The sequence below is a fragment of the Erpetoichthys calabaricus genome, chromosome 17 (assembly GCF_900747795.2).
Source record: "Erpetoichthys calabaricus chromosome 17, fErpCal1.3, whole genome shotgun sequence".
Classification (NCBI taxonomy): domain Eukaryota; kingdom Metazoa; phylum Chordata; class Cladistia; order Polypteriformes; family Polypteridae; genus Erpetoichthys; species Erpetoichthys calabaricus.
Window position 1 is genome coordinate 57,307,300 of NC_041410.2, and position 25,125 is coordinate 57,332,424.

General features: G+C 36.1%; 1 protein-coding gene across 1 annotated transcript in view; it reads right to left on the reverse strand.

The window, feature by feature from the left end:
* Positions 1-25,125, reverse strand: part of vps13c (vacuolar protein sorting 13 homolog C) — a 608,306-nt gene that overhangs the window by 483,479 nt on the left and 99,702 nt on the right. The window contains exons 7-10 of the mRNA XM_051920790.1: positions 21,645-21,707; positions 18,834-18,943; positions 15,150-15,209; positions 11,992-12,051 (exon numbers count right to left, since the gene is read on the reverse strand). Coding sequence (XP_051776750.1) covers positions 11,992-12,051; positions 15,150-15,209; positions 18,834-18,943; positions 21,645-21,707 — 293 coding nt within the window. The remainder of the gene's footprint in view (positions 1-11,991; positions 12,052-15,149; positions 15,210-18,833; positions 18,944-21,644; positions 21,708-25,125) is intronic.

Consider the following 25,125-nt stretch of genomic DNA (forward strand, 5'->3'; position numbering starts at 1 on the left):
CAAAAGTATTTGGACAAACTAACATAATCATGAATATAATGGTCATTTTCAATAATTTTGAAAATCCTTTAAAGTCAATGACTGCCTGAAGTCTGGAACCCATGGCCTTCTCCAAGTGCTGGATTTTCGCCCTTCTGATACTTTGCCAGGACTCAACTGCAGATGTCTTCAGGTGCTGCTTGTTTGTTGGACTTTCTGCCTTACGTTTTGTCTTCAGCATGTGAAATGAATGTCCAGTTGCGTTTAAGTCAGTTGATTGACTTGGTCATTGAAGAATATTCCACTTCTTTGCCTTGAAAAGCATTTTGTTTGCTGTTACAGTATGTTTTAGTTCATTGTCAATCTGTGATATCTGTTGTCCTGTTTTGTAGCATTTTTCTGAATCTTAGCAGATAATACAGCCCTGTACATTTCAGAAATCATCTTTCCACTTTTGTCAGTAATCATATCATCAAAAACACCAGTGACCCACTTCCATTGGCAGTCACACATGCCCATGCCATAACACTGCATCCACCATATTTTACAGATGTGGCATGCTACAGATCATGAGCCATTCCTTTTCCTCTCCATATTCTTCTATATCCATCATTCTAGTACATATTGATCTTAATTTCATTTGTCCAAAGAAAGCTGTTCCAAAACTAAATTTGTATTTCCTATGCTTAAGGATTACCAGTGGTTTGCACCTTGTGGTAAATCCTCTGTATTTACTTTTGTGAGGTCTTCCCTTGATTGTAGACATTGGCAATGATAGGCCTACCTCCCAAAAACTGCTCTTTGCTTGACTAAATGTTAGTTGAATTGTTTTTTCTTCTCCAAAAAAGAATTCTGCAATCATCTAGCACAGTTGTCCTCCATGGCTGTCCAGGCCTTCTGGTGTTGCTGAGCTCGCCAGTGCGATTTTTCTCTTTAAGAATGTACCAGATGGTTGATCTGACCACTTCAGGGGGGTATTTTTTGTACATGGATTACTCGTTTAACCGGATGTAATTGTTGACGATTTGGCATGATCCTGGATCTGTCGGTTTTTCGAAACTCTTGCTGTATGTGTTGTCATAGCAACACATCCAAATCCTCAAACCTGCTCGGAGCAGGTTTGGTCTATGTAAACAAGGATTAGCTCACACACTTAATCAGTGTCCGTGCATGGAATTCATTCAGTCAAGGCTTCACCGTTCATGAATGAGCGACCAGTTGATATCGGTGCACAAATTATAAGAAGAGAATTTCATATAGAGAGGGTTTTGCGCGATCGGCAAGATCCTTTATTGCTCCCAGAGGAAATTCTTTTCGAAAGATACCGCTTTAGCCGAGGGGGAATATTGTATCTCAAAGATTTATTAGCACCTTATATTCAAAGTCAAACTCGGCGAAGTGGGGCTCTCACAACCACACAGACAGTAGGCATTGCTTTGAGGTTTTTTGCAAGCGGCACTTTTTTTTATATACTGTAGGCGATGCGGAAAATCTATCTAAAAGTGCAGTTTGCCAGGCAATTCGTAAAGTCTGTTTGGCTCTGAAATATTTCCTTCGGGTTTTTATAGTGTTTCCTGGACACGTGTGTGTGCAGACCATAAAAGAGGCGTTTCATGCCATTGCAGGTAGGTAATACACAGGCAAAAACACCCACAGTTCCATGAAGAATCTCACAATCAGCCTAACATTCACATTACCCAGGATTTCCAAATGTGATTGGGGCACTGGATTGTACGCAGATCCGAATAATCAGACACAGTGTCTTCATCAAATATTTGACCTTCGTCAATATCTCGTTGGTCAGACGCAGGTTCTAGGGATATGACATTATCTGTAACTAACCCAACAAAAAAGAGGGTATATGGAACATACCTATGGCACACATCGATAACAAATATATACAATGACCATCCTTTACCTGAAATGAAGTGACCACTGCATCCTGCCACTGGTTCTGAGGAGAAGCTTCCCCCTGGAATGCCCTCAGAAACAGGGCGATGGGCATTTTGCTGGAGAGCCAACTCTTCTGCAGGGGTTAGGTCTGGACCGCATGGACCTCCACCTGTTTTTTGCTTGTCTGTCTTCTTATTAGCTTTAGAATTCATGTTTTTTTATATATGATTCTTTATGTCAACAATTCTTTAAATAGTTATATACCAATATTTACCAGTTTGAAGTATATTCTTGTACTTCACTTTAACCTGTTCCCATGTTCTCCTTGTGCTCACGTTTGATCTGGAATTATGACATATTAAATATGAATTTACATGCACATTTAATATATTAAATGTGAATTTCCCCTTGGGATGAATAAAGTATCTATCTAATTAATCTGACACATGGGAAATGAAACGCTGCATTCAGTAAGTACAATGCACACTACTTAGCGTTTAATTTGTCGGCCACTTTTTGCCAGCCGTCTTTTCTGGTTTGGGCTGCTTTTGTAGTGTTACCCTTTGTGCATATTAAATCTTGAAATTCTTCATGTCCTTCGAATAAAAGGTTTTGCTCCGCTTGTGTGGAAAAAAAAATGCGCCCGTTCTTTTGTCATCTTGTTGCCGCCTATCAAAGACTTGCTGATCATGTTTTCTAGACTCAATATATATGGGCTTTTCAATCAGCATGGGCGCGCGCATTCATCTCGGATGATTAGATCCAGCTAGACTAATCTACTACACGGCTGTGTTTGAAAAGCCGACTTATCCCGGATGAGTTTCACTGGCATTAACTCATCCAGGATGAGGCATCTGATCTCGGATGATTTAAGCGACGTACGGAAAATACCCCTCAGGTGTTTCTGCTATTTGTTGGATGGGTTTGTTTTGTTTTCTTTGCATAACAATGCCCTGTTTTTACTTGCATGGCCAGCTTTTTGGACTTCACATTGAGAGTTCACAGCGACAGCTTCCAAATGCATATTACACACTTGGAATCAACTCCAGACCTTCTACCTGCTTAACAGTTAATAAAATAACAAGGGACCTGCTCACAATTGTCCATGGAACAGCTTGTCAGTCAATTTTCTAAATACTTTTGAGCCTCTGAAAATGGGGGATCATTTATAAAAATGGCTGTCATGCTTAAATTGCTCATACTGCTCATTTCTGTTAAACCCTTTAATGCTGAAAGCTAACACTTCAATCAAATAATAATGTCTTCATTTCAAATCCACTGTGGTGGCATAAAGAATCAAAATTATGAAAATTGTGTCACTCTCCAAATACTTATGGGCCTAACTATATTTAACTACATACGATGAAAGAACCAAGTAGTCGGTCTTTATTAGTGATACTGAAAGCAATCTATATGAAACATTTCTTACAATAATTCTATTACCTATATGGACTTATTTCTATTTTTGTGTGTCTGCTAATATGCCTTCAACGATATCTTTTACAGGTAGCAACTCTTTACACTGGCTGTTACAGACTGAAATCAAAGGCTTCTTATTTTTGGGCGCATACACCGTTATCATGGCACTGCCAGATCTAAACAGTAGCGTGGCGAATTGTGATACAGTCTATTAGCCAGCGAAAGTGCTGTGAAGAACCTGTCTGTTGTTACGGTCCTGCCTTTATCCTGTCTGGTAGCAGTCACAGGACATCGTATATTTGATTGCTGGTACAACAAATAGTTCTGAGCAGGCATTAGCCACATCGCTGCTCTTGTGAAAAGAATGGAGATAAATGCCATCAACTCAGAGAGGGAGAGGCAAGTTTGTTGTACCATGTGAGCTTCACTGAAAGAATAAAACTGAATAATAAAAAAAACAAGCCCTAACTTTAAAAAGTGGCCAAAATTTACACCGGGTGTTACAGACTGAAATCAAATGTACGTTTTTATTATATTAAAGTAATAATAATAATAATAATAATAATAGCAACTCACTACTCAAAATATGAAGTGCCCAGTCTCGAACCTGGTACCTTTGAATTATAAGGCAGCAGCTCTTACCTCTACACCATTCAAATATATGTGTCAACTTCTTGTCAAGTGACATTTGAGCTTGGGTTTTTAATTCATTAACAGCAACATGTAAATCATTTTTTTTTTCTTTGGTTACATTCTTGAATAAAAGTGCACATGTTTATTTGAAATGTGGACTAAAGTCTTCACAAATTATACACTTCACGTCATATCAGTATAACATGGAAAACGTTTCTTTAGGTATGTGTTCAGCATTTCTTGCCTGGCATTTCCTTCCATCCTACACTTACCCAGATCTTTGTTGACATGGAACACACATGGAATACATGTATTTCAAATAATGATACCCTGTATTATTTACCCTGTACAACTTCAGGCAACTCACACCGAGATAAACAAGACTTGTGCTGGGAGAACTTTTTGCCCTTTCTAAGGTGGGAGGGGGAGGGGGGGATGTGGAACAGCAGGCTGCTTGCTGCTTGTGCTGATCGACACATTTACAAAACAAAAGAAACTAATGAAGAGATGCGAAGGAATTTAAGGTGGCCCAGGATTACAAGTTTTTGTAGGCTTCAGGGATTTCTAGTGTTAATTCTATATATGGTCACAGAACCTAGAGTAGGAAACAACACTGTACCTCACAAGCAGATAAGGAGCCTTGGCTTGAGCTGGGAGAACATTTTGCCTGAGTCGAGATCCGTCGGTTGGGGGGGATAGGGGGATGGGATAGCAGGCTGCTTGTGCTGATCGAAACATTTACAAAACAAAAGACACTGATGGAGAGGTGCGATTACTAGTTTTTTCGTTGGCCTCAGGTATTCTAGTGTTAATGACTATTAAATAAAAATAACAAAAATCAGGAAATTCAACTTAAAATGTCAGCTTCAAAATGACACTGATGTAAATAGTTTGTTACTTCAACCATAGCCTTTCCTGATCACACACATAAATGCTTGTTGAAGTTTTAAGATCTTGAGACAAGATTATAAACAGCTTTAAGATTCATGATCCAAAAACCAGTTATACAACAGCTATATGGGGTATTCACTTGACTAGGAAATAACTCATAGCAGGAAGAAAGAGATAAACTTCAAGTGCAGTTTTTGGGATATAGATAAATATATACTTGCAAGCAACTGTATAAATTTATATATACACACAAACATTTTTTTAATTAATTTTGATATCAATACTGTTTTTTTTTATAATCTTTTACTGCAGTCATTAGTGTTAATGTAATTATCAATGCTATTATAATTATTGATATAAAAAACTTTTTATTATTTACCTCTTTGTACTATAACTTAATGTCTCAACTATCATTATAAAACATTGCTTAACATGTTGAAGTTTTTCAGTTAACCTATACAGCCGTGTGAAACCTATTCTGGACATGGTCAAAAAATGTTTAAAATGACTACACCTCCAAAAGTGCTACCTCACTTATTTTTGAGAATAATAGTTAAGCTTGTTTAGTGTTATGTTTGTTCTATAGCAGGGAATGTTAGAGGACTGTGAAAGTGTGTAGTTAAGCCAATAGCTTATTTTAGGTGGCAAGATGGCTAGGCAGTGGGAAGCTCAAAAAATATTGTATTTATTGTTGTTGAACTATTTTATATGTGTGTCTTCTTGCTTTGAGAATTTACTGGCTTCATAGCTTGACAACTACATTTATTTGGAATTTATATTTTTCCTTTCTCTGACCATGTTGTGAATTGATTATTTATTCCACTGTTGAGTCTAAGCAGAACAAAGTATTATGTTTAATAGCAACCAAACACTTTTTAATTATGAGGAGGAACAGCAAGTCCCCATTGTACCAAATTATATGACTTACAGGAATAAAGGAGCACATGTTTCTATCTGCCTACTGAATACTAAAAGATATAATGTTAAAGTCTGAAAATAGTATATGTATCCAATGTGGAAGAATGTGAAATTTTACACCTATGGTCAAGTCAAGTCAGCTTTATTTATATAGCACATTTAACACAACTACAAGTTGACCAAAGTGCTTTACAATAAAAAAAAACAATATCCAGTAAAAAACATAGTTCACAGAAGCAAAAATAAAATACAAACAAATAATAACTAAAAAAAAAAACATATGCAGCATTAGTATATAAATCTTAAAAACATTGTAAGAATAAATCCTTACTTTAAATCAAAAGTCAATAAATAAAAATGTTTTCAATTTGTATTTAAATCCATAGAATGAGAGAGCAAGTTTAACTTCATAAGGAAAAGTGTTCCAAAGCCTCAGGGCCACTACTACAAAAGCATGGTCATGCATTGGTTTCTGATGTGTCCACGGAATGCGTAATAACTGATCTGAGGACAAGAGAGCCCTGGATGACAGATATGAGTTAAGAAGCTTGACAATGTATAAAGGAGCAGACCTAAGCAGTACCTTATACATAAATAATAATATCTTAAAATTCATCCTATACAGTACTGGAAGCCAGTGAAGGGAAGCCAAAACAGGTGAGATAAGCTCTCTTTTGCTGGTGCTAGTCAACATCCTTGCAGCCACATTCAGAATCAACTGGAGGCAAGACAAAGACAATTGAGACACACTGCCATAAAGAGAATTGTAGTAATCTTGGAGTGAGGAGACAAATGCATGAATAAGCTTTTACAAGTCATTATATGACAAAAAAGGCTCGACTTCAGTAATAGCCCTACACTGAAAAAAAACAGCATTTATCCGTTTGTCAAATTTAAGCTCAAAGTCAAAAATCACACCCAGATTTCTTTTCTTACATGCAACCCAATAAATGGAGTCAATGGTCACAGATTATTTTTAATTATATTGGTTGACTTGGAAGGACCAAAAAGAATAATATTCTTTTCATTCATTGATTTATTTATAGAGCACTTTTCAAGCACAATGTGCAAAGTGCTTTACAATGACAAAACAAAAAGGCAAAAAACGAATATAAAAGTAAAATAAAAAAAATGACAATATTTCATATAAAACTGGATCAACAAAAAAAGCATAACATTAGGGAGTCATCATAGCTAAAAACAAATAAATAGATAAAATACATAATTAGAAAGATATAAAACAACCTAACAAGAAACAAATTCCTGTCTAAAATAATATGCTTTTAATCGAATTTTAAATGTAATTATAGAATTAGATGCTCTGATATTAAGGGGGAGACACTTCCAGAGTTTGGGGGCCATGCCAATGAAGGCTCTGTCCCCTTTTGTTTTTAATCTAGTGCATGGATTAACACAATAATGCACTGGTCACATGATCCAAGAGGTCCAACTGTATGATAAAAATTCAGTATGTCTTTAACATATAATGGAGCCAGACCATTCAGAGCTTTACAGGTTAAAAGTAGGATATTAAATTGGATCCTATAGCTAACTGGCAGCCAATGTAATGAGGCTAAAATAGGAGTGATATGAGCAGAAGACTTAGATCTGGTTAGGAGTCTTGCAGCAGCATTTTGCACCAGTTGCAATCTAGACAGACTGGTTTTGATAAAAGGTTAGAGCAAGGAGTTAAAATAATCCAGATGTGAAGTAATAAAAGCATGACTTAATTTCTCAGTGTCCCTAAAGCTCAGTATGGGTCTGACTTTAGCAATAATCCTTAAATGATACAAACAACACTGAACTATTAGTTTTTTGACAAAAAACTCAAAGTTTAACCTAGAGTCAAAAAAACACCCAAGTTTCTGGCCACTGTTGTAAACTTAAAAGCTAGGTTTCCCATGGAAGCTTTAACCAGATTAGCATTTTGTCTGTCACCCATAATTAGCACTTCTGCTTTATCTGAATTTCATTGAAGGAAATTAAGAGACATCCAGTTTTTTATGTTGATAATACAGTTGTGAAGCATTGCAAAACTACTTAAATTATTATGATCCAAAGTAGAGGTGGGCGGTATGACCAAAATTCTATATCACGGTATTTTTCTAAATTCTGCCGGTTTCATGGTATTAGACGGTATTTTTTTTCCCATGCATGAGTGGATGTTAACCACATTTTCCACTGCAATTACTGCAGTAGACTGGCTAAGAATAACCTATTAGACTGTTATGAGAATTGTACATCGTACAAAAAGACATTTTAATGTGCACACAAGTATTAATCCAGGTTTGCATGGCCCCATAAAGTGATAGTTTTCAAGGGGGTGGCACTAAAGAGAAGGAATCACATTGCATGACAGATGCAGTCAAAATATAGAACCTATGATTGAACAAATTTTGCAAAAGCTTAAACTATGATTTTGACAACATATTTTCAACCATCCAAAGAGGCATTTAGACTTAGTAAAATATCCAGAGGTGTTTGTCAAAAGTTGGATTGCACTGAACACGTCTTAGAAAAGGAATAAATAGTAAATATTTTTTGTAAACCAACTACACTTTCTGTTAATGTTAACAATCTCTGTCCACTGACACGTTAAAGTGACTTTTTAAACAATTTTACCATCATTAAACTGCATAATATTTAAACTAATAAATAATAACAATAAAATACATAATAGTATTACTGATAGTTGCACCATTACTTCAAGGCTTCAAGCCCAGGTGCATTACACAGTATTCACCAAATTAAAAAAAAAACAAACTATATGTCGAGAATAAATTCGACATGTTGACTATGTCAAGATTAAAGTCGACATTTCCATTTTATTCTCAGTTTATTTTATAATTAAAGTAGAATGTTGTAAACTAAACTTCATCCTAAAATCAATGTTTAATTTACTAGATTTTCTCAAACCCCGTCATAAGTTAATGCAGCACATCAAATACTTTGTGTTAATCACCACACGATAAACGTCTTTGTGAAATTAAAACTAGTTATTAACTTAACCGATGGAGTGTTCAGAACTTTAAAAATATCTTCGTTATACATGTTTAATTATGCCATCCATTCAGAGTTGCGCCCATCTCTGAACAAGTCGATAGCACATCGCAGAATGAATACAAGCAAAAGATACACTAGCAAGTACAAAAACAAGTACAACTTGGCTTGCAGTATTATCCAGTAGTATAGAAACAGTATTTACACATCTGACCTTTTAAAACTAAAGTATCTCCAGGCGACGGATGTGACTCCTTTTTTTCGGCAAAGGTTCTTCTGTTCAACTTTACTTTTAGTTCAGTTTCAGAATGCTCTCTGTCCATTTTCACCGCGCAGAATACCTATGCTATCGCCCACTATTTGGTGGTGTAGCAGTGAAAAAGAGCCCTAGTGCAACAAATCTGTGTTTAGCGGTGTAGCAGTGAAAAAGGTCCCCACTTAAACAGTTTCCTGCTGCGCCAAGTTCCGAACGTTGTTTAGGCAATTTAAACCGGTGTTGCGGTATAAGAAAAATCCATATCATAAAAAAAATAAAAAACGGTTTTCGGTATGAACCGGTATACCGCCCAGCACTAATCCAAAGCTAAGTAAAGCTGTAGATCAGGGGTCGCCAACTTTGGTCCTGGAGGACCACTGTGGCTGCAGGTTTTCATTCTAACCTTTTTTTTAACGAGTGTCCTGTCTGTGCTGCTAATTAACTTCTTGTGAATTCATTTTAATTGAATTTCTTTTTTAAGATTTGTTCTCCTGAACTTCATCGTTCTTCTGCATTGTTTCACTTCTTTCCTTACATGGCACCAAAATAGAAATTAAATGTGAAGTGAGGGAACCAACAGAAGACCAACAATGTTAGGGCCTCAAACTCCAACCAATTTCACTCCAACCAGATGCTTAATGAGTGATCAATAGTGTCAAAGGCTACACTTAGATCAAAGAAAACTAAAACTGAGGTCTTGCATGAGTCCTCAATTCTAAGATTCAAAGTTTTCTCTGAATCCTAACTGAAATTAAAAAAAAAAAAAATATCCATCTTGAATTTGTTTAGTTGAGGGAAAATTTGATGCCATCCAGCACTTAATATACTCAAGTCATGAAAGAGGGAAGTTGCTGATGCCTTGTCACCAGATTTTAAAGAAAGATGGATGTGGGTGTCATCAGCAAAGCAATGATAATCAATGTTACTGTGTTGTAGTGATATAAAATGTGTAGGATCTTTCAATACTATGCGTAAGATAGATTCATATTTAATATTTTGAAAACTGTTTGTAAATTGTCATTTAGAAATTAGTGTCTTAAAACAGATACAATTTTCATTCAACATGTCACTGTAAAGTCCCTAAAGTTTTAGGAATATTGTCACTAATAAAAACTTTTTTGTCAAGTGCTTCTTTCAGGAATGTAATTTATGGGAGGGTTTTGGAGGATTTCAATCAATCTCCTTGTAACCAGTTTTACAAGGGTGCTTTGTTAAAATTCTCTGTAGGATATTCTATGAGCCACCTCCAAAGGGAGGGACAAGAAAATCTTTGCAACTGGCCAGCTACACTGAGATGAAAAGGGCAACCTGGCTGTAGATAGAATGGGATTACGCTGAAACAAGAACTTGTATGAAGTAGGGAGTCGACATATCCTATTGGTTATTGGAAAACTGAGTTGTAGCTGAATAGGACTGGTCACTGAATCATGAGTCACTCTCCAAAATGATGATCCATTGGTCCCTGACATTTGACTGGAAACCAAAGGATTGGTATAATTTTGACTATTTGTCTCTCTCTGCCATTTTCCATCCATGGAGGGGCAAGCTATTTGTACACTCCATTCAAAGTCCATGCAAATAGCAAAAATCAAGCCAGACCAGAGACACAGTCCCCTAGCAGTAAGCATACAGACATAAGATGAACTGTTACCATGCCTGCAATGGTATTTTTGTCAAACTTGTTTTACTTTGTTTATTATTTTGGGGATATTATCTATAATGCAAAAGAAATGTGTAACTTTTTTTTTCTAAATTCAATAAAGGAATATGACAATAGGAGATATGGTTGGTACCAATCATTCCAAACATGGGAAGAAAATGCATTCATAGAAGAACCTATATTTCCTTTACACTAATTTAACCTGAAAAACTATGTGAATACAACTTCTGCAGAAAAGGCATGACATGGAAACATCAGTTGCCAGTGAACCAAATATGTGCAAAACCTTCTACAAGACACCATGTTCACAAAACATTTACAGACAGGTTAGGCAAACAGTCTCAAATATCCATGCAAATAAATTACCTTAGTCAATTCTTCCAAGATCAAGGTGGAACACATACTGTTCCTATTTGATCTAAAGTAGGCTGAAGCCTCAATTAGTGTATCCAAACACAGAATTTCCCAGAAAGCTATGCTGTAGCATAATTTAATTAGAGTATAGATTCTTACCTGTTTTTGAAAAATACAGGCCATTACCCAGATCTTGTTATTTAATATAGGAGTTTATACTTCCCGGAAGCACTAGTTGACACAGACGAACATACTTACTGCCAATCTCTCAAAGAGATAGACTTAGATTTTGTAGCATATCTTACGAAAACCCAGGCATCAAATTGCCAAGAAGGAGTTTTTCTATTATTTTTATGAGCTGAGCTTGTTTAGAAGCAATTTGGCTAAATTAAAATACAACTTACATAGGGATGTTTCAACATAGAATGGGTGAAAATTCTGGCAGGACTTACAAGTTAGATGTTACTTTGACTAAGTAGAGTGATATATCATAGCTGTATTTCATAGCTACAGTATGTGTAAAATGCTCTTGGAATGGAATGGTGCCCAGAATAAGATGTCTTTATTATTCTTACCTTAAGAAAATAGAACCTGTGTCAACAAATTACTGACATGCAGCTTAGAATGATTTAGGATTTTAACCTAAAATGAATTTAAAATATAGACATTGCACATGATGCACAAACTATTTGTTTACTTCAACATGTTCACAAAACATTTATTTTACAAATAACTAGCATAACATGAGCATTTAATAAAAAATATTCACACATTAGTATGTATTTTCCTACACTTAAGCCTTAATTAGATAAAAGACATTTGAAACAATTTTTATCAACCTATGATAGAGCTACCCCACTGAACACAGATCACAACATAACCACTAAATCCTATAAACAAGTTACTTTATTTATAAGAAGTAAAAATGAGTCTCTGTTCCAGTTTAAAGTCAGATAAAAAAATATTTGTACTGATTGCTTTTTAATACCTTGTAAATTATTTTTGCTGTATCATTCAACATACATGGCTTCCAGTTTTCATCTGCCGTCTGTAAAAATAAAACAAATACAATTTTGTTTTCTAATTTATTTCTAACCACTTAATAAAGAAAAATAAATGATAACATGAAAAATACACAGTCTGAATTCAAATATGGTGGAAAGGAATAATCAAATTAAAAGAATGTTGTGGCAGCAAATTAGTTCGTACTGGATCTTGCAAAGCACTGGTGTCCCATCACTGTTAGTTCCAGCTTGTACACAAATACTGTAGGGAAAAGCCTACTTAAATTTCACGGACAGGTGCTGAAGTCTAAAAATACTGAAGTTACAAGTTTGTCGTGAGAATATATACAGTAACTAAGTTCTTTTCTGGACACAATATTTGCATTTTTTTTTTAACCAAGGGATAATATTATTGGCAGTCAGTGTAGTGTAGATGCTAAGGCTTTGGAGCTAGGACTTCAAACCCAGAGGTTCTGAGTTCAAATCCTGCAACTAAAAACTGTATGACCAAGTCACTTCACCTGCCTGTGCTCCAACTGGAAAATAAACAAAAGAAATGTAACCAATTGTATCTCAAATAATATAAGTTGCCTTGGATAAAGGCATCAGTCAAACAATAAGTAATATTATTAGGTCACTACAGCTGTTTATTCTGGAACATGCTTATATGAAATCGTTCATAAGCAAAACATTGCTGCATTATATCAATTCCTGCTTTTCCTAGTGACTAGGTTTTTGTTGATGGTCACTGCAAAACAATTCTACAGGTAAGTTTATTCTTTTCAACTGAAATGGGCAATCAGCATGAATAATGTGAAATTTGTAGATAGATAGATAGATAGATAGATAGATAGATAGATAGATAGATAGATAGATAGATAGATAGATAGATAGATAGATAGATAGATAGATAGGATACTTTATTGTTAGTTGTTTAAAAATTTCATTTGTTTATGCTGTTCACTAAAGTACATATTTCTATTTTATATTTTCTGTTTTTGCTTGTGGCCCCCCTTTAAAGTTTGCAGATGCACATATTGATGCAGAGCAGTGCCTGAAGTGTATATACATAAGTGTGCTATACCAGGGGTAGGCAACGTCGGTCCTGGTGAGCCGCAGTGGCTACAGGTTTTCATTCCAACCCAATTGCTTAATTAGAAACCAATCATTGCCAATCTCAGACCTTATTTAATTTTATGGCTTGTTAGTCTGTGCAATGTAAGGCTCTTATATCGTAGATTTTTTTCCTTTCCAAGGATATCATCCAAATGATATGAAGCCTAAAACAGATCATTTTCAGTCTGTCACATTTTTCTATTAAGTGTTTTATTAAATCAAACAGTGCATGATGAACACACACAGATGTAACTGGAAAAAAGCTAGCTGGAGAACTGCTGGCTGCTTTGTCTTTTACATCTTATTGCTAATAAGGAGCAATTAAAACATTGAATGCAGCAGTTTAAGATTGAAATAAGCAATTAAGGTTGGAGAACCTTAACAAGCGAGACCACTAAAATGAAGCATCAAAATGTCACTTAAGCAATATGTGCTTCATGAGCAATAATTGAGTTCTCGTTAAGGAACTGGGTTGGAACAAAAACCTGCACATACTGCGGCTCACCAAGACCGACGTTGCCTACCCCTGTGCTATACTGATGTATTAAAGGTACAGTATTAATAGTAACTTTAAGCCTCACAACTCAATTTCTGTGGCTTCCCCCATTAGAAATTCAAGTGCATAACCCAAGACTGATGTTGAGGCACTGCGCAAGATCTAGGAATGGGGTTGGTGTCTTATGGAGTTTACAGCACTGTGATCCCCCTTGTGGTGATCAGTACTGAAATTAAGATGAGATTAGAGCCAGTATGCCTCTAATAGTGCCGGTACTCAACAGCAAAACCAAGCACTTGCTACCCACTGAGCTTTGTATCGGCTTTAAGTTTAACTTTATCTTTTCATTTCACAACATGGTCGCATCTGATTTTTCCTGTCCTGGACAATGCCCTGACTTCAGTTTTCTGTTCACCCCACTGGTGAGTGGTGCTATTATGTGACCCATCAGTTTCTTCTGCTCTGTCCTTCATTTGCATAAGTACACTCTCAGTACAGCGCATAGGAGTATAATAATAATTGACCAAAAAAAAATTATCTGTTAATTTTCTTTTTATAATATTACCAAATTTCAATCAATTCCATCAAAGCATTTTTGAGATTATAGGGTATTTAATTTTCTGTTATATACAAAATGTTACAAAATGTACAGGTTACTGAAATTAAGGCTCTGTGGGTCTGGTGTGGGTCACCAGTACACATACTTTAACTGCTGGTACAGAGTAGCACAAACCAATCCTTTTGTCACAGCTACATGGGACAGGTTTGCAATTTCTGCTAATGGGTCATTAATGAATTTAAAAATGCGAAACCAGGGTGCAGGACCACAAAGATTGTGTAACACTGATGTATGGAAGATGGTGCAAGCCGAACACATAAGAATTAACCATGTGGAGCAGCACCAATCAAAACAATCCCTAAAAGGCCCTCCAAGAGTCCGAAAACACATTAATCCCTGTGAAAGAAAAAAAAAAAAGAAAGAAAGATTCATTAGTTAGGGAGGTTTTTACACTATTGTTTTCCACTGGCCCTCAGCTATAAGTATGAATCGCCTCAACTCGGTTGGTTATAAATCAATGCATGACTGTGTGTGTATATATCAGTTACAACTTTGACTGTAAACTGCCAATTACCTGCTCTAAATGGTCTTTTCGAAAAGTATTTTACAACCAGCATTAAACAAGTAGGCTAGACAATTTTGTTTTTATCAAATAATAAGCAATTAAGAACCCCAACACAATTCATGGTAAAGATTCTGTGTCACGAAATACAGGCTCAACTTGAGATAATCAATGACAAGAGTTACTTTATTTTAAAATAGATCTATAACTGTCACACAAACCATTCCATTTCCTAATTTACATATTCTTTATGTGCTTAATTCTTCTGCATCAAGTATGTTCTCTGCATTAATCAAGTAGTCTTATCACAAAAATGCTTTGTAAGTTTCCTTTTGTGAAGACCAGCGACTATTATATGATAAGTACACAGAGATCTGTTTTCTATGAAAAATAAAACGGTTTCTCTCACCAGGAAACTTAATTCTCCTAGTGTAAGCCCAATAGAGGCAGGATGTTTGGGGTCAGAAACCTGTAAAATAATAGTAGAAAGAAAATTAAATATAGATTCATGTTATAACAGATTAATCACAAAATTACAAAACTTCAACAATAAGAAGTTACATGTCTGCTGCTTTGTTCAAATTTTAACATATTGTAGAGTCAGAAAAACAGAGACAATAAACAGACAGATATAATTTATAGTACTCTTAACTTCAATCGAGGAACTGCAGTGTTACAGCCACTTAAACACAAAACTACACAGAATATATTAAAGTTGAAATAATAATTAAAATATATATATGTCAATAATCTATTTAAAATCTATATATATATATATATATATAATTCACTAAGCCGCCGACAAGTAGCCACCCATGGAAAGCACGCCGGAAGGGGCGTGGATTCACTAAACCGCCGACAAGTAAGACGCCAATGGCGCACGCAGGAAGGAGCCACACCCACCAACTCTAAGACCACTGGATACGACGAAAACTCACAGAGCCGTGCCCACCAACTTGGACACGACGCCTCGGAAAACATGCCATCATTTCTGTTTGTCTGTGCCACAGTCCAAATGCAGCTCTAAGCCATGTTGACTTTTCATTAGTCAACCTCAGTGGAACCTTGGTTCACACAGAGGCAGCGCCAGAGAGAGACAGAGGCACACACACAGGCAGCGCGAGAGAGAGAGCCGCGCACACACACAGGCAGCGCCAAAGAGAGACAGAGGCACACACAGGCAGCCAGAGAGAGCTGCGCACACACACAGGCAGTGCCAGAGAGAGACAGAGGCACACACAGGCAGCCTGAGAGAGAGAGCCGCGCACACACACAGGCAACGCCAGAGAGAGACAGAGGCGCACACACACAGGCAGCGCCAGAGAGAGACAGAGGCACACACACAGGCAGAGCCAGAGAGAGACAGAGGCACACACAGGCAGCGCGAGACAGAGAGCCGCACACACACACACAGGCAGCGCCACAGAGAGACAGAGGCACACACACAGGCAGCGCGAGAGAGAGACGCGCAATCCTTTAAAACTGAGGTTAAAAAACAATGAAGGAAGCAGTCTTTAAAAACCAATAAGCCCTGTGCCTCTTTTTCATTAGCGTCTCACCTGCTTCACCGATGCAGGCCCTGCAACAGTCGAGACGCTCTCTCAGCAGCTGACCTTCTCTGTGCCTGACTCCACTACTGTCAGTCGCCTGATTAAAAATGGCCTTTTGAAGGGGAGCTATGGACCCGCTATACCACAGGAACACATTGCCTTCGAGCCTGCTCTGGCTCACTCTAACGTACCGGCTTTCTCTCTCTCCTCACTCGCTCACACACTGCACAGGGGAGAAATGCCCGCAGCACGACTCCACCCGGAAACCATTTCAGCCACACTTCCACGCCCCTCGCTACGCTGTGAGTACGATGATTATTTATTTAAAAATGGCCTTTTGAAGGGGAGCTGTGGACCCGCTATACCACAGGATCACCTGTGACATTGCCTTCACATTGTTTTCCTTTTATTTATGATCCCATCGAGCAAATCAGACACCCAGGCAAACAACACTGAATAATCAATAGCTGCAACCACTTTGCCCGCCCCAACTTCTAACCTGAGTTGGTTTCGTCTGTGTTCAGCAGTGTTTCCCAAACTCGGTCCTGGTGAACCCCTGTGGATACAGGGTTTTGTTCCAACCAGATTCCTAACCATTAATGCCAGTGAAACTCATCAGGGATAAGTCGGTTTTTCAAACGCAGCCGTGTAGCAGATTAGTCTAGCAGGATGTAATAATCCGAGATGAATGCGCGCCCCTGCGCTGAGTGAAAAGCCAATGTATACTGAGTCTAGAAAACATGATCAGCAAGTCTTTGATAGGCTGCAACAAAATGATGAAAGAACGGGCGCATTTTTTTCACACAAACTGGGTGGGTGTTAGTTAGTTAATTAGTTACTCGAAGGATTTCAAGATTTAATATGCAAAAGCAGCCCAAACCAGAAAAGACGGCTGGCAAAAAGTGGCTGACAAATTAAACGCGTGTACTTTCTGATAGCAGCGTTACGGATTTTGCAAATGTTCATTTTTTCCCTCTGCTTAAAAACCATTAAAAAAGCGGCGTGATTATGCGGCGTACTGTATACTATGCCGCGGGTTGGTATGCAGCGTGTAAAACAGTTTGTTTGTCGCGGATAATTTGCCTTTTACTTTTACATGAAGACAATTTCCTGTTAGATTTGCCTTTGCGATGACAAATAAGGCACAGGGCCAAACTTTCAAAAAGATATGCATGTATCTGCCAAAACCAGTGTTCAGTCACAGACAGTTGTATGTTGCTATCTCCAGAGTTCCATCTTTTCATTCACTTACTGGTATGCCTGCAGGAACACGTGCAGCGAGCAAGCGAGCGAGCAACACACACACACACATACACATACACATACAGGCGCGCGCGCACGCGACAGAGACAGCGCTGGACACATAAGAATAATAATACTTCATTACATTGATATACCGGTGTTTTCAGTATTCAAAGCGCTATCCACACAGGGAGGAACCGGGAAGCGAACCCAAAATCTTGCACAGTCTCCTTACTGCAAAGCACCAACACTACCACTGAGCTACAAGGCAGTTAAAGAATGCACCGGGCTCGATTTTGTTTTCACTTCTATTTGGACAACTGTGTCGTTCAGGAAGTGTTCACCCATCAATACATAATTATGCGTGGGTTGGCTAGCGGGTGGATTATATATACAAAAGCAGCCAAAACCGCAAAGAACAATGAAAAGTCTACGTGACTCACAGGTGCATGTGGACTGTGCAAACAGGAAAACGACTCAGGTGACGAGTTGGGGGTGGGTACATGAGCAGGAAGTGCATACTAAACGAGAAATCAGCAGACTATCCTGACGGAGGGGGCGGAATGGGCGTCCTTCCCCTCTCCTCCCGTTCCGGCCTCCACGCCTGAGCACCTACCGATTTTTCAAATGTTAATTTTCTCCCTGTGCTTAAAAATCATGAAAAAAGCGGCCTGATTATGCCGCGTATTGTACGCCGCGGGTTCGCTAGTTAATATATTAAAACTGCACAGAAAGACCTAGTCTAGTCAGAGGTCCTAGCAGAACTTCTCATATCATCTGAAAAAAAGATCTCTAAAAACACTCCTGGAACATTCCTACAAATGAAAATACAGCAAAATAAAACATAACATAAGGATAATAAAAGGGTAACTGTACTTGCAAATTATAGTGCAACATTATGCACAATCCCTTGGAAAAAAATCTAAATGTGCCACCTATCAATTTGTCAGTACTATCTGGTGCAGGCAGTGATTAAACTTGAATTCCACTAGTTTGGGAGGAAAAGTATTCATAAGCTCTTATAAAGAAAGAACGTTACTAGGCACAAAAACCTATAGGCTGATAACATTTTAACATGCAGCAAAACCTTGTCTTTGTAAGTGTCCACAAAATTAAACTCCACCAATTGCACACATTTGTGCATATTTTTCCTGTGTGAACTTGTTGGCATGCATTTCTCAGCACTCTTTGTATTATTTTTCTGCAAACAAATAGCCACACCAAATGGTAAAAAGAATTTTAATTATAAAAATTTTGCAATTCCAGTTCAAAGTAAAACTGAACACCAAAGAAATACTCACATCATCTTCATATCTAATGTGAATATTGGTGATCGTTATTTGCAGATTTTTTACGATCTGTGTTACTAGCTTTTCTGTAAAGGTATCTTTCTTTTCCTCATTTGGATTTTCTGCAACAAAAAGGGAAAAAAACATAAAATAAACAAGCAACTGCTAAAAAAGTACAGTATCAAATGTTTATTTCAATGTTTCTTCTTATTCTACAAGTACTTCTAATATTATGTCATTCTCCTTCTAATTATGTAATTCTATGCATGTATCCATCCATTTAGAGCAGCAAATATTTGCATATAGAGCTACACAAGCAAAAGTTATATTGTAGAAATCAGACCAGAAGCAGACAGCCTTCGGCATTTATGTATAAATCCACACTAATTCATGTGCATCACATCCTGGTACAGCAGCTGCTTGGCTAAAGAAAATAAAGCCCTGCAAAGGGAGATGAAGGCAGCACAGAATATTACTTGTACCCAGCAGCCTTATACTCAAGACATATACAACACTTGCTGCCTCAGAAAGGCAAACAACATGACTGAAAAACTCAGCCATCCTTCACAGTCACTTTTTTCACTTTTTCCTTCCAGCAAATGGTACAGCAACATTGACACTCGTGCCAGTAGATTCTGGGACATTTTCTATTCATAGGTCACAAGATTACTTAAAAGTCATAATAACAAACACTGTAATAAATACTTTTTAAAAAAGTGTACACTTATGCATGCATGTATAAGTAAGCACCTGCAAATACTGTGTATGCATGTTATGTATATTGTGCATCTTTTGTACTGTATTGCATGTCAACTGTTCTGAGAAAACATACAAGTAAGAATTTCATTGTACATATGTACATATCATTTTTATTGCCAAACAACCTATCATTAGCTCTTTAGAATGTGGAATGAAACACACACAAACATGACATGCTTCACACAAAAGGCACCCAAACCTAGATTCACACTGAAGTTGAAGTGCTATAAAGTAAAAGTGCTAACACACTGTACATTATACCTCATTTTGACTAATTTAATTAACTTCTCATTAAGGCAAAATACCATTTTTAGAATTTTAAGATTATCATTTTTATCTTTTTTTGTTTTTACTTCTGTAGCAAAACACATTGATTTTAAAATACTTTAGATGTGCCCTAATTCCTATCCTCTAGGTAAAAGTGGAAACAATCTGTAAACAAATTTTAAATCATTCTAAATAAGAGAAGCAATGGCAACTATTAACATTGCTAACATGGTCTCAGTGATTCCAAAATACTGCCCACAATTAAGTTAGCAATCTTGGATGATTTTCACTGCATTACAGAAAAGAAATTCTTATGAAAATTAAGTACTACAGCATATTAAAAAATAGGCATGTCACAATCATATTCAAATATTGTTTTTATTTCAAAAGTGTACTGCAGCTTTAATATTCAAAATTGAGATAAAAATTTCTAACATCTCAATTCAGCATCACATTGTTCCAGACACTGTATGCAGCACTGCGGGAATCTGCCAATCAGGTCACTCAAAGGAACAGCCCAGTCATATTTTTTGTTAGATAGCTTATAATCTAATGTGATCAATGAAACATACAGTCAGATGGACTTCCAACTTCTCTCAGAGCTACAGCAGCCAACTGACCTGCCTCCCTATCAGCTAATAGGAGCTCTAAAAAAAAAAAAATCATTTTTATGTCTCATGTAGAGGTGAACAACAGATTCTCTGTGTACACAAAATGATATCTGATAATAACCCATAGAACAAACACTGCAGTACAGCTTACTTTTTACTTCTTGCAAACAGCAGGGCTACAAAAATTGTGCAATGGAAAGTCCAGATGAAATTCCTGTTCACATTTGGCTGCAGTGTTCATAGTCTGGTTTAAGCTATAATAAAGTTGCACAAGATAAACATATTAACTTTGAAAAGCATTTGAGAATGAATAAGTGTTTAACACTGTTTGCATGTGTATCATTGGTGCCACACACCATGACAAATGCATGAAGATTTAGTATATAATTTATCATCAAAGTGGCACAATAATGATCTTCTAGTAGCAACGTACACGGATGTAGTACACATAATTGGTAGCCTCAGTTGATATGTATTTAAAATAACTTATTTAAAAGAAACATTATAATCTTAGTTTCTGGATGACAGCTTCACAGACTATATGGGTTAATTTCAACTCTTAATGTGGAGACTAGTTGAAATACTTGAAATCCTTTTACACTACTCAATAAATAGGTGGAATGAATTGGTACAAGTGTTTCCTGTATAATACATGGACATTTCTGCCTATAGTGGTATAACTTCAACTTTAATTTCACTCAAATAAAAAATTAATATGCTGCAGAACTGAATTACAGTAGATCAATATATCACTAAATACAAAAAATATGTATCACATTACTATCATACTGTGATCTACTTATTATAATATTATTGTATCCTCAGCAGTTTCCAACCCTACTTTGGATTACCACCACATATTACATTTTCAGACAATTATGCACAGATTTCATCCTTGACAACTCCAGGAAAAACTGTAAAGGTACTTTGAAATACAACATGTGATTAAGAATTAGTAAACATCCATCTACAATAATATATTAAAAACATTCTAATTTACTTTGAAAAACTCTAATTTACTCTGAAAATGTTTATCCAAAACCTCAGTGAATAAAAAATAAAAAAAGAAATAATGGAAGGAGATGGTTATTCATAGAAGATCTTTAATTCTGAGACCTTCACAGACTACAAGACTTGAATGTAAATAGATGATTGTCGACTGTACAAAAATACTTATTATACATACCTTTCTTACTTTGACGATGTTTAAATTTCTTAGAGGATTTTTTATATTTTTTAGATTTATATCCTTTTATTAATGCAGGCAAAAAGAATGAAAGAAGAATCATCAGAAATAAGCAGTAAAGCATAGCTAAGCAATTAAGGTAGAAGGCACTGTACACAAAAGAACAGACAGACAGAAATCATGTAATGAACATAAAGATTTCACTGAATGACACCTTTAATATAAATGTCAACCTCCAAGCCCATTCAGAGTTTAAAAAGAAGCAATGAATGTGCATCTCTGCTCATGTAAGATATACTTTTACTCAAAACCATTAAATAAATACTATATCTAGTACTTAAAAGAAATATGGATGAGCAACCTCACAAATGTCATTACATTATTTTATCAAAACACAAGCCAAAGGTTTATTTTAAACATATCGCTCACTTTAAATATACTTCACCATTTTGCCATTTCACAATTAAGTATCAGTCATTTTTATTTTGGACTCCTTTATACTGCTATTTATTATTAGTACTTTAACCAATTATTATACATCTCATATATGTTTTAAACACTGACTTCATGAATATAATCAACTGTATATGGCTCTAAGACAAAAAATGAGTAAGTGTATGTTCTGTACATAGTTAATCTAGAAGGGCAGGCAACAAAATAGTCATTCCTAAGAAAACTACTGGTATTTTCTATTAAACAGAACTTAAATCAATAGATATATAAACAAGCTCTAATATTAACATTAAAAGACAGGTTTCATGTACTTGTATTAGTGAAAGTTGCTCAGAACTACTATAACATTTACCAGTCATTGCTCTGGCATTATTTATACTTTTATTAGAATTACCTTTTACTAGGCATCTTAAACCAATAAATAGTCAGACTAAAGCCATCCCTTCCAAAGGTTCTAACTAAACAACATTTTCTTAATGTAGCTTAGGTTTTAACATTTTACACATGTTCCTTTAGCTCTATGTTTTTCCTTTTAACAAAAAAAAAAAAAAAAAAAAAAAACACAAATACCAATGGAACTGTTTCTTTTCTCAAAACTTTTTTTTCCAAACAAAGGAGTATTATGAGTTTCTGAGCTTTTGTATATTGCACAGAAACCACAAATTTAAAAAAGGCAATTTATAATAATTTCCAAACTTCTACAACAAAGAACTGATTCTAGCACTTGTTAAAAAGCTGGCACCTTAATTAGATTCTACATTAAATATATGCATAGCTTATGCTTAAAAGTCTTAAATAAACTTATGTAATCATCCATACAGCAAAAAGGAAAAATAACTGGGTGGGAGAGGAGAAAAGGAAAACTCCTCCTCCTGATGTTCTGCAATAGTTTTCTGGTCAATTTACCATTTCTTATGTGTAAAATAGTTGTAAGAGATTTTACACTTTTCATAATTTTAAAATACAGGCATACATTGTATTGTGAGACAAATGACATTTTAGTAATTTAATGCTAATAAAAATTCAAACTAATATTTTAAGGTTGGGGATGAAATCAAATTGACTAATTAATCGGTGGAATCTTTGAGAAGGCAGTACAGATTGAGAATGCATATACTTTTAATAACAAAACAGAAGCAAAAAAATTAAACCAAGCCAGTAGCTGAATCATGTGAACTTCTCAAGCCAACTGTCAAGACTTACTTAGAAAGGAGGAACAGTAACACTTTTAAAACTATAATCCCTGAAGCCTACGAAAATATTTGTAATGCCGGGCCAAATTAAATTCCCTCACACCTATTTATCAGTGTCTTTGTTTTGCAAATGTGTCAATAAGTACTGGCAGCAAGCAGCCTGCTTTCCCATCCCCCATCATGGTAGCTGAAGTCAAGTCATACATAAAACTGTCAGAGCTCAAACCTGTTTAGTAAGGCGCCTGGAATTGTATAGGGCAAATAAAATATTATTTGGAATACATACATTTCATGTGTGTTCCGTGTCTACAACGATCTGTGTAAATGTAGGATGACAGGAAATGTGAGGCAAGAAACGTTGAACACATAACTAAAACAGAAACTTTTTTCATGTTATAATAATAACAACACTGCACAACAATTTTTTTTGAGAAGTCTTGCCTCCTGAAAAGTTTTTGCCGATTGTGACAGATACCTACTGGGTATGCACAAATGTAGTTTTGGTTTTACTGCATCACATAGGAACTTTGAGAAATAGACATTTATATGTTTACTGACAATAACATATTTAGTCACGTTTATGTTTTGCATAAGCGATTAAATTCAACAGAATTAAAAGTGTTTTGCTCCTGATTTTCTTTTGTATTCAATGTCTGGTGCATCACGTTGCAGTGTCCCAAAGTAGTCAGCAAGCATTGACGGATTTCAGTTGCCCTGGTATCGTTTCTCCATCGTAGCAATGTTCTGGTGAAACGTTTCACTATGTTCATCACTGACAGCACCAAGATTTGTGGGGAAGAAGTCCAAGTGTGATTGGAGGAAATGAATCTTGAGTGACATGTTGCACTTCATTGTCTTGTATGCTTTGAGAAGTTTGTCTACCAGCTGAATGTAGTTTGGGGCTCTGTAATTGCCCAGAAAATTGTCAACAACGTCTTTGAAGGCTTTCCAGGCAATTTTTTCTGGCCCAACTAACAGATCTTCAAACCGCTTGTCACTCATAACATGTCTGATCTGGGGGCCAACAAAAAATGCCCTCTTTTGATCTTGGAGTCAGTTATTCTTGGAAACATAACAGAGCAAGATGCAGAGGACAGAAAGACATGGAAGATGATGATCCGCTGTGGCAAGCCCTAACGGAAGCAGCTGAAAGAAGATGAGTAGTGAGCTGCTATTATTGTTACTATTATACAAGGTACGTTAAAAAAGTTTCCATATTTTTATATTTTCATTGGAAATGGTGAAGGTGGGAGTAGTAATAATTTTGCATTAAAAAGCTGGTACGATGCTGGGAAAATAGCATCGCAAACAAAGGTGACCACGTAGAAAAGTGATGTAATTTGTTTTTGAAACTCTTCATAAACAGAGTTTAAAAAAAAAAAAAAGTCGGGAACTTTTTGAATGACCCTCGTATAATAAAAAATACAATTGATTTGAGTCTGTAACAGCCAATGAAAATTTATGGTACTTGTAAAAGTTAGTGCTGAAGTGATGAAAGCAGACACACACACACACAGCTCAATCATTTCTTCTTGCTGTCTTATTGAACAAACAGACACCGCAGTGTCTATTGTGGATGTTACTTTTACTTGCAAATGGACATTCACATCAACATGTCATTTGAATGATTTTTTTATTCAAGAATCCAAGAATAAAACTGAATTTAAAAAAAAAAAAAAAAAACATTCAAATGACATGTTGATATGAATGTCCATGTGCAAGGAAAAGTAACATCTTTTACAAGTACCATAAATTTACACAGGATGTTATAGACTCACATCAAATATATGTTTTTGTTATATAATGATAATAGGAATTGAACCTATTACCTCACC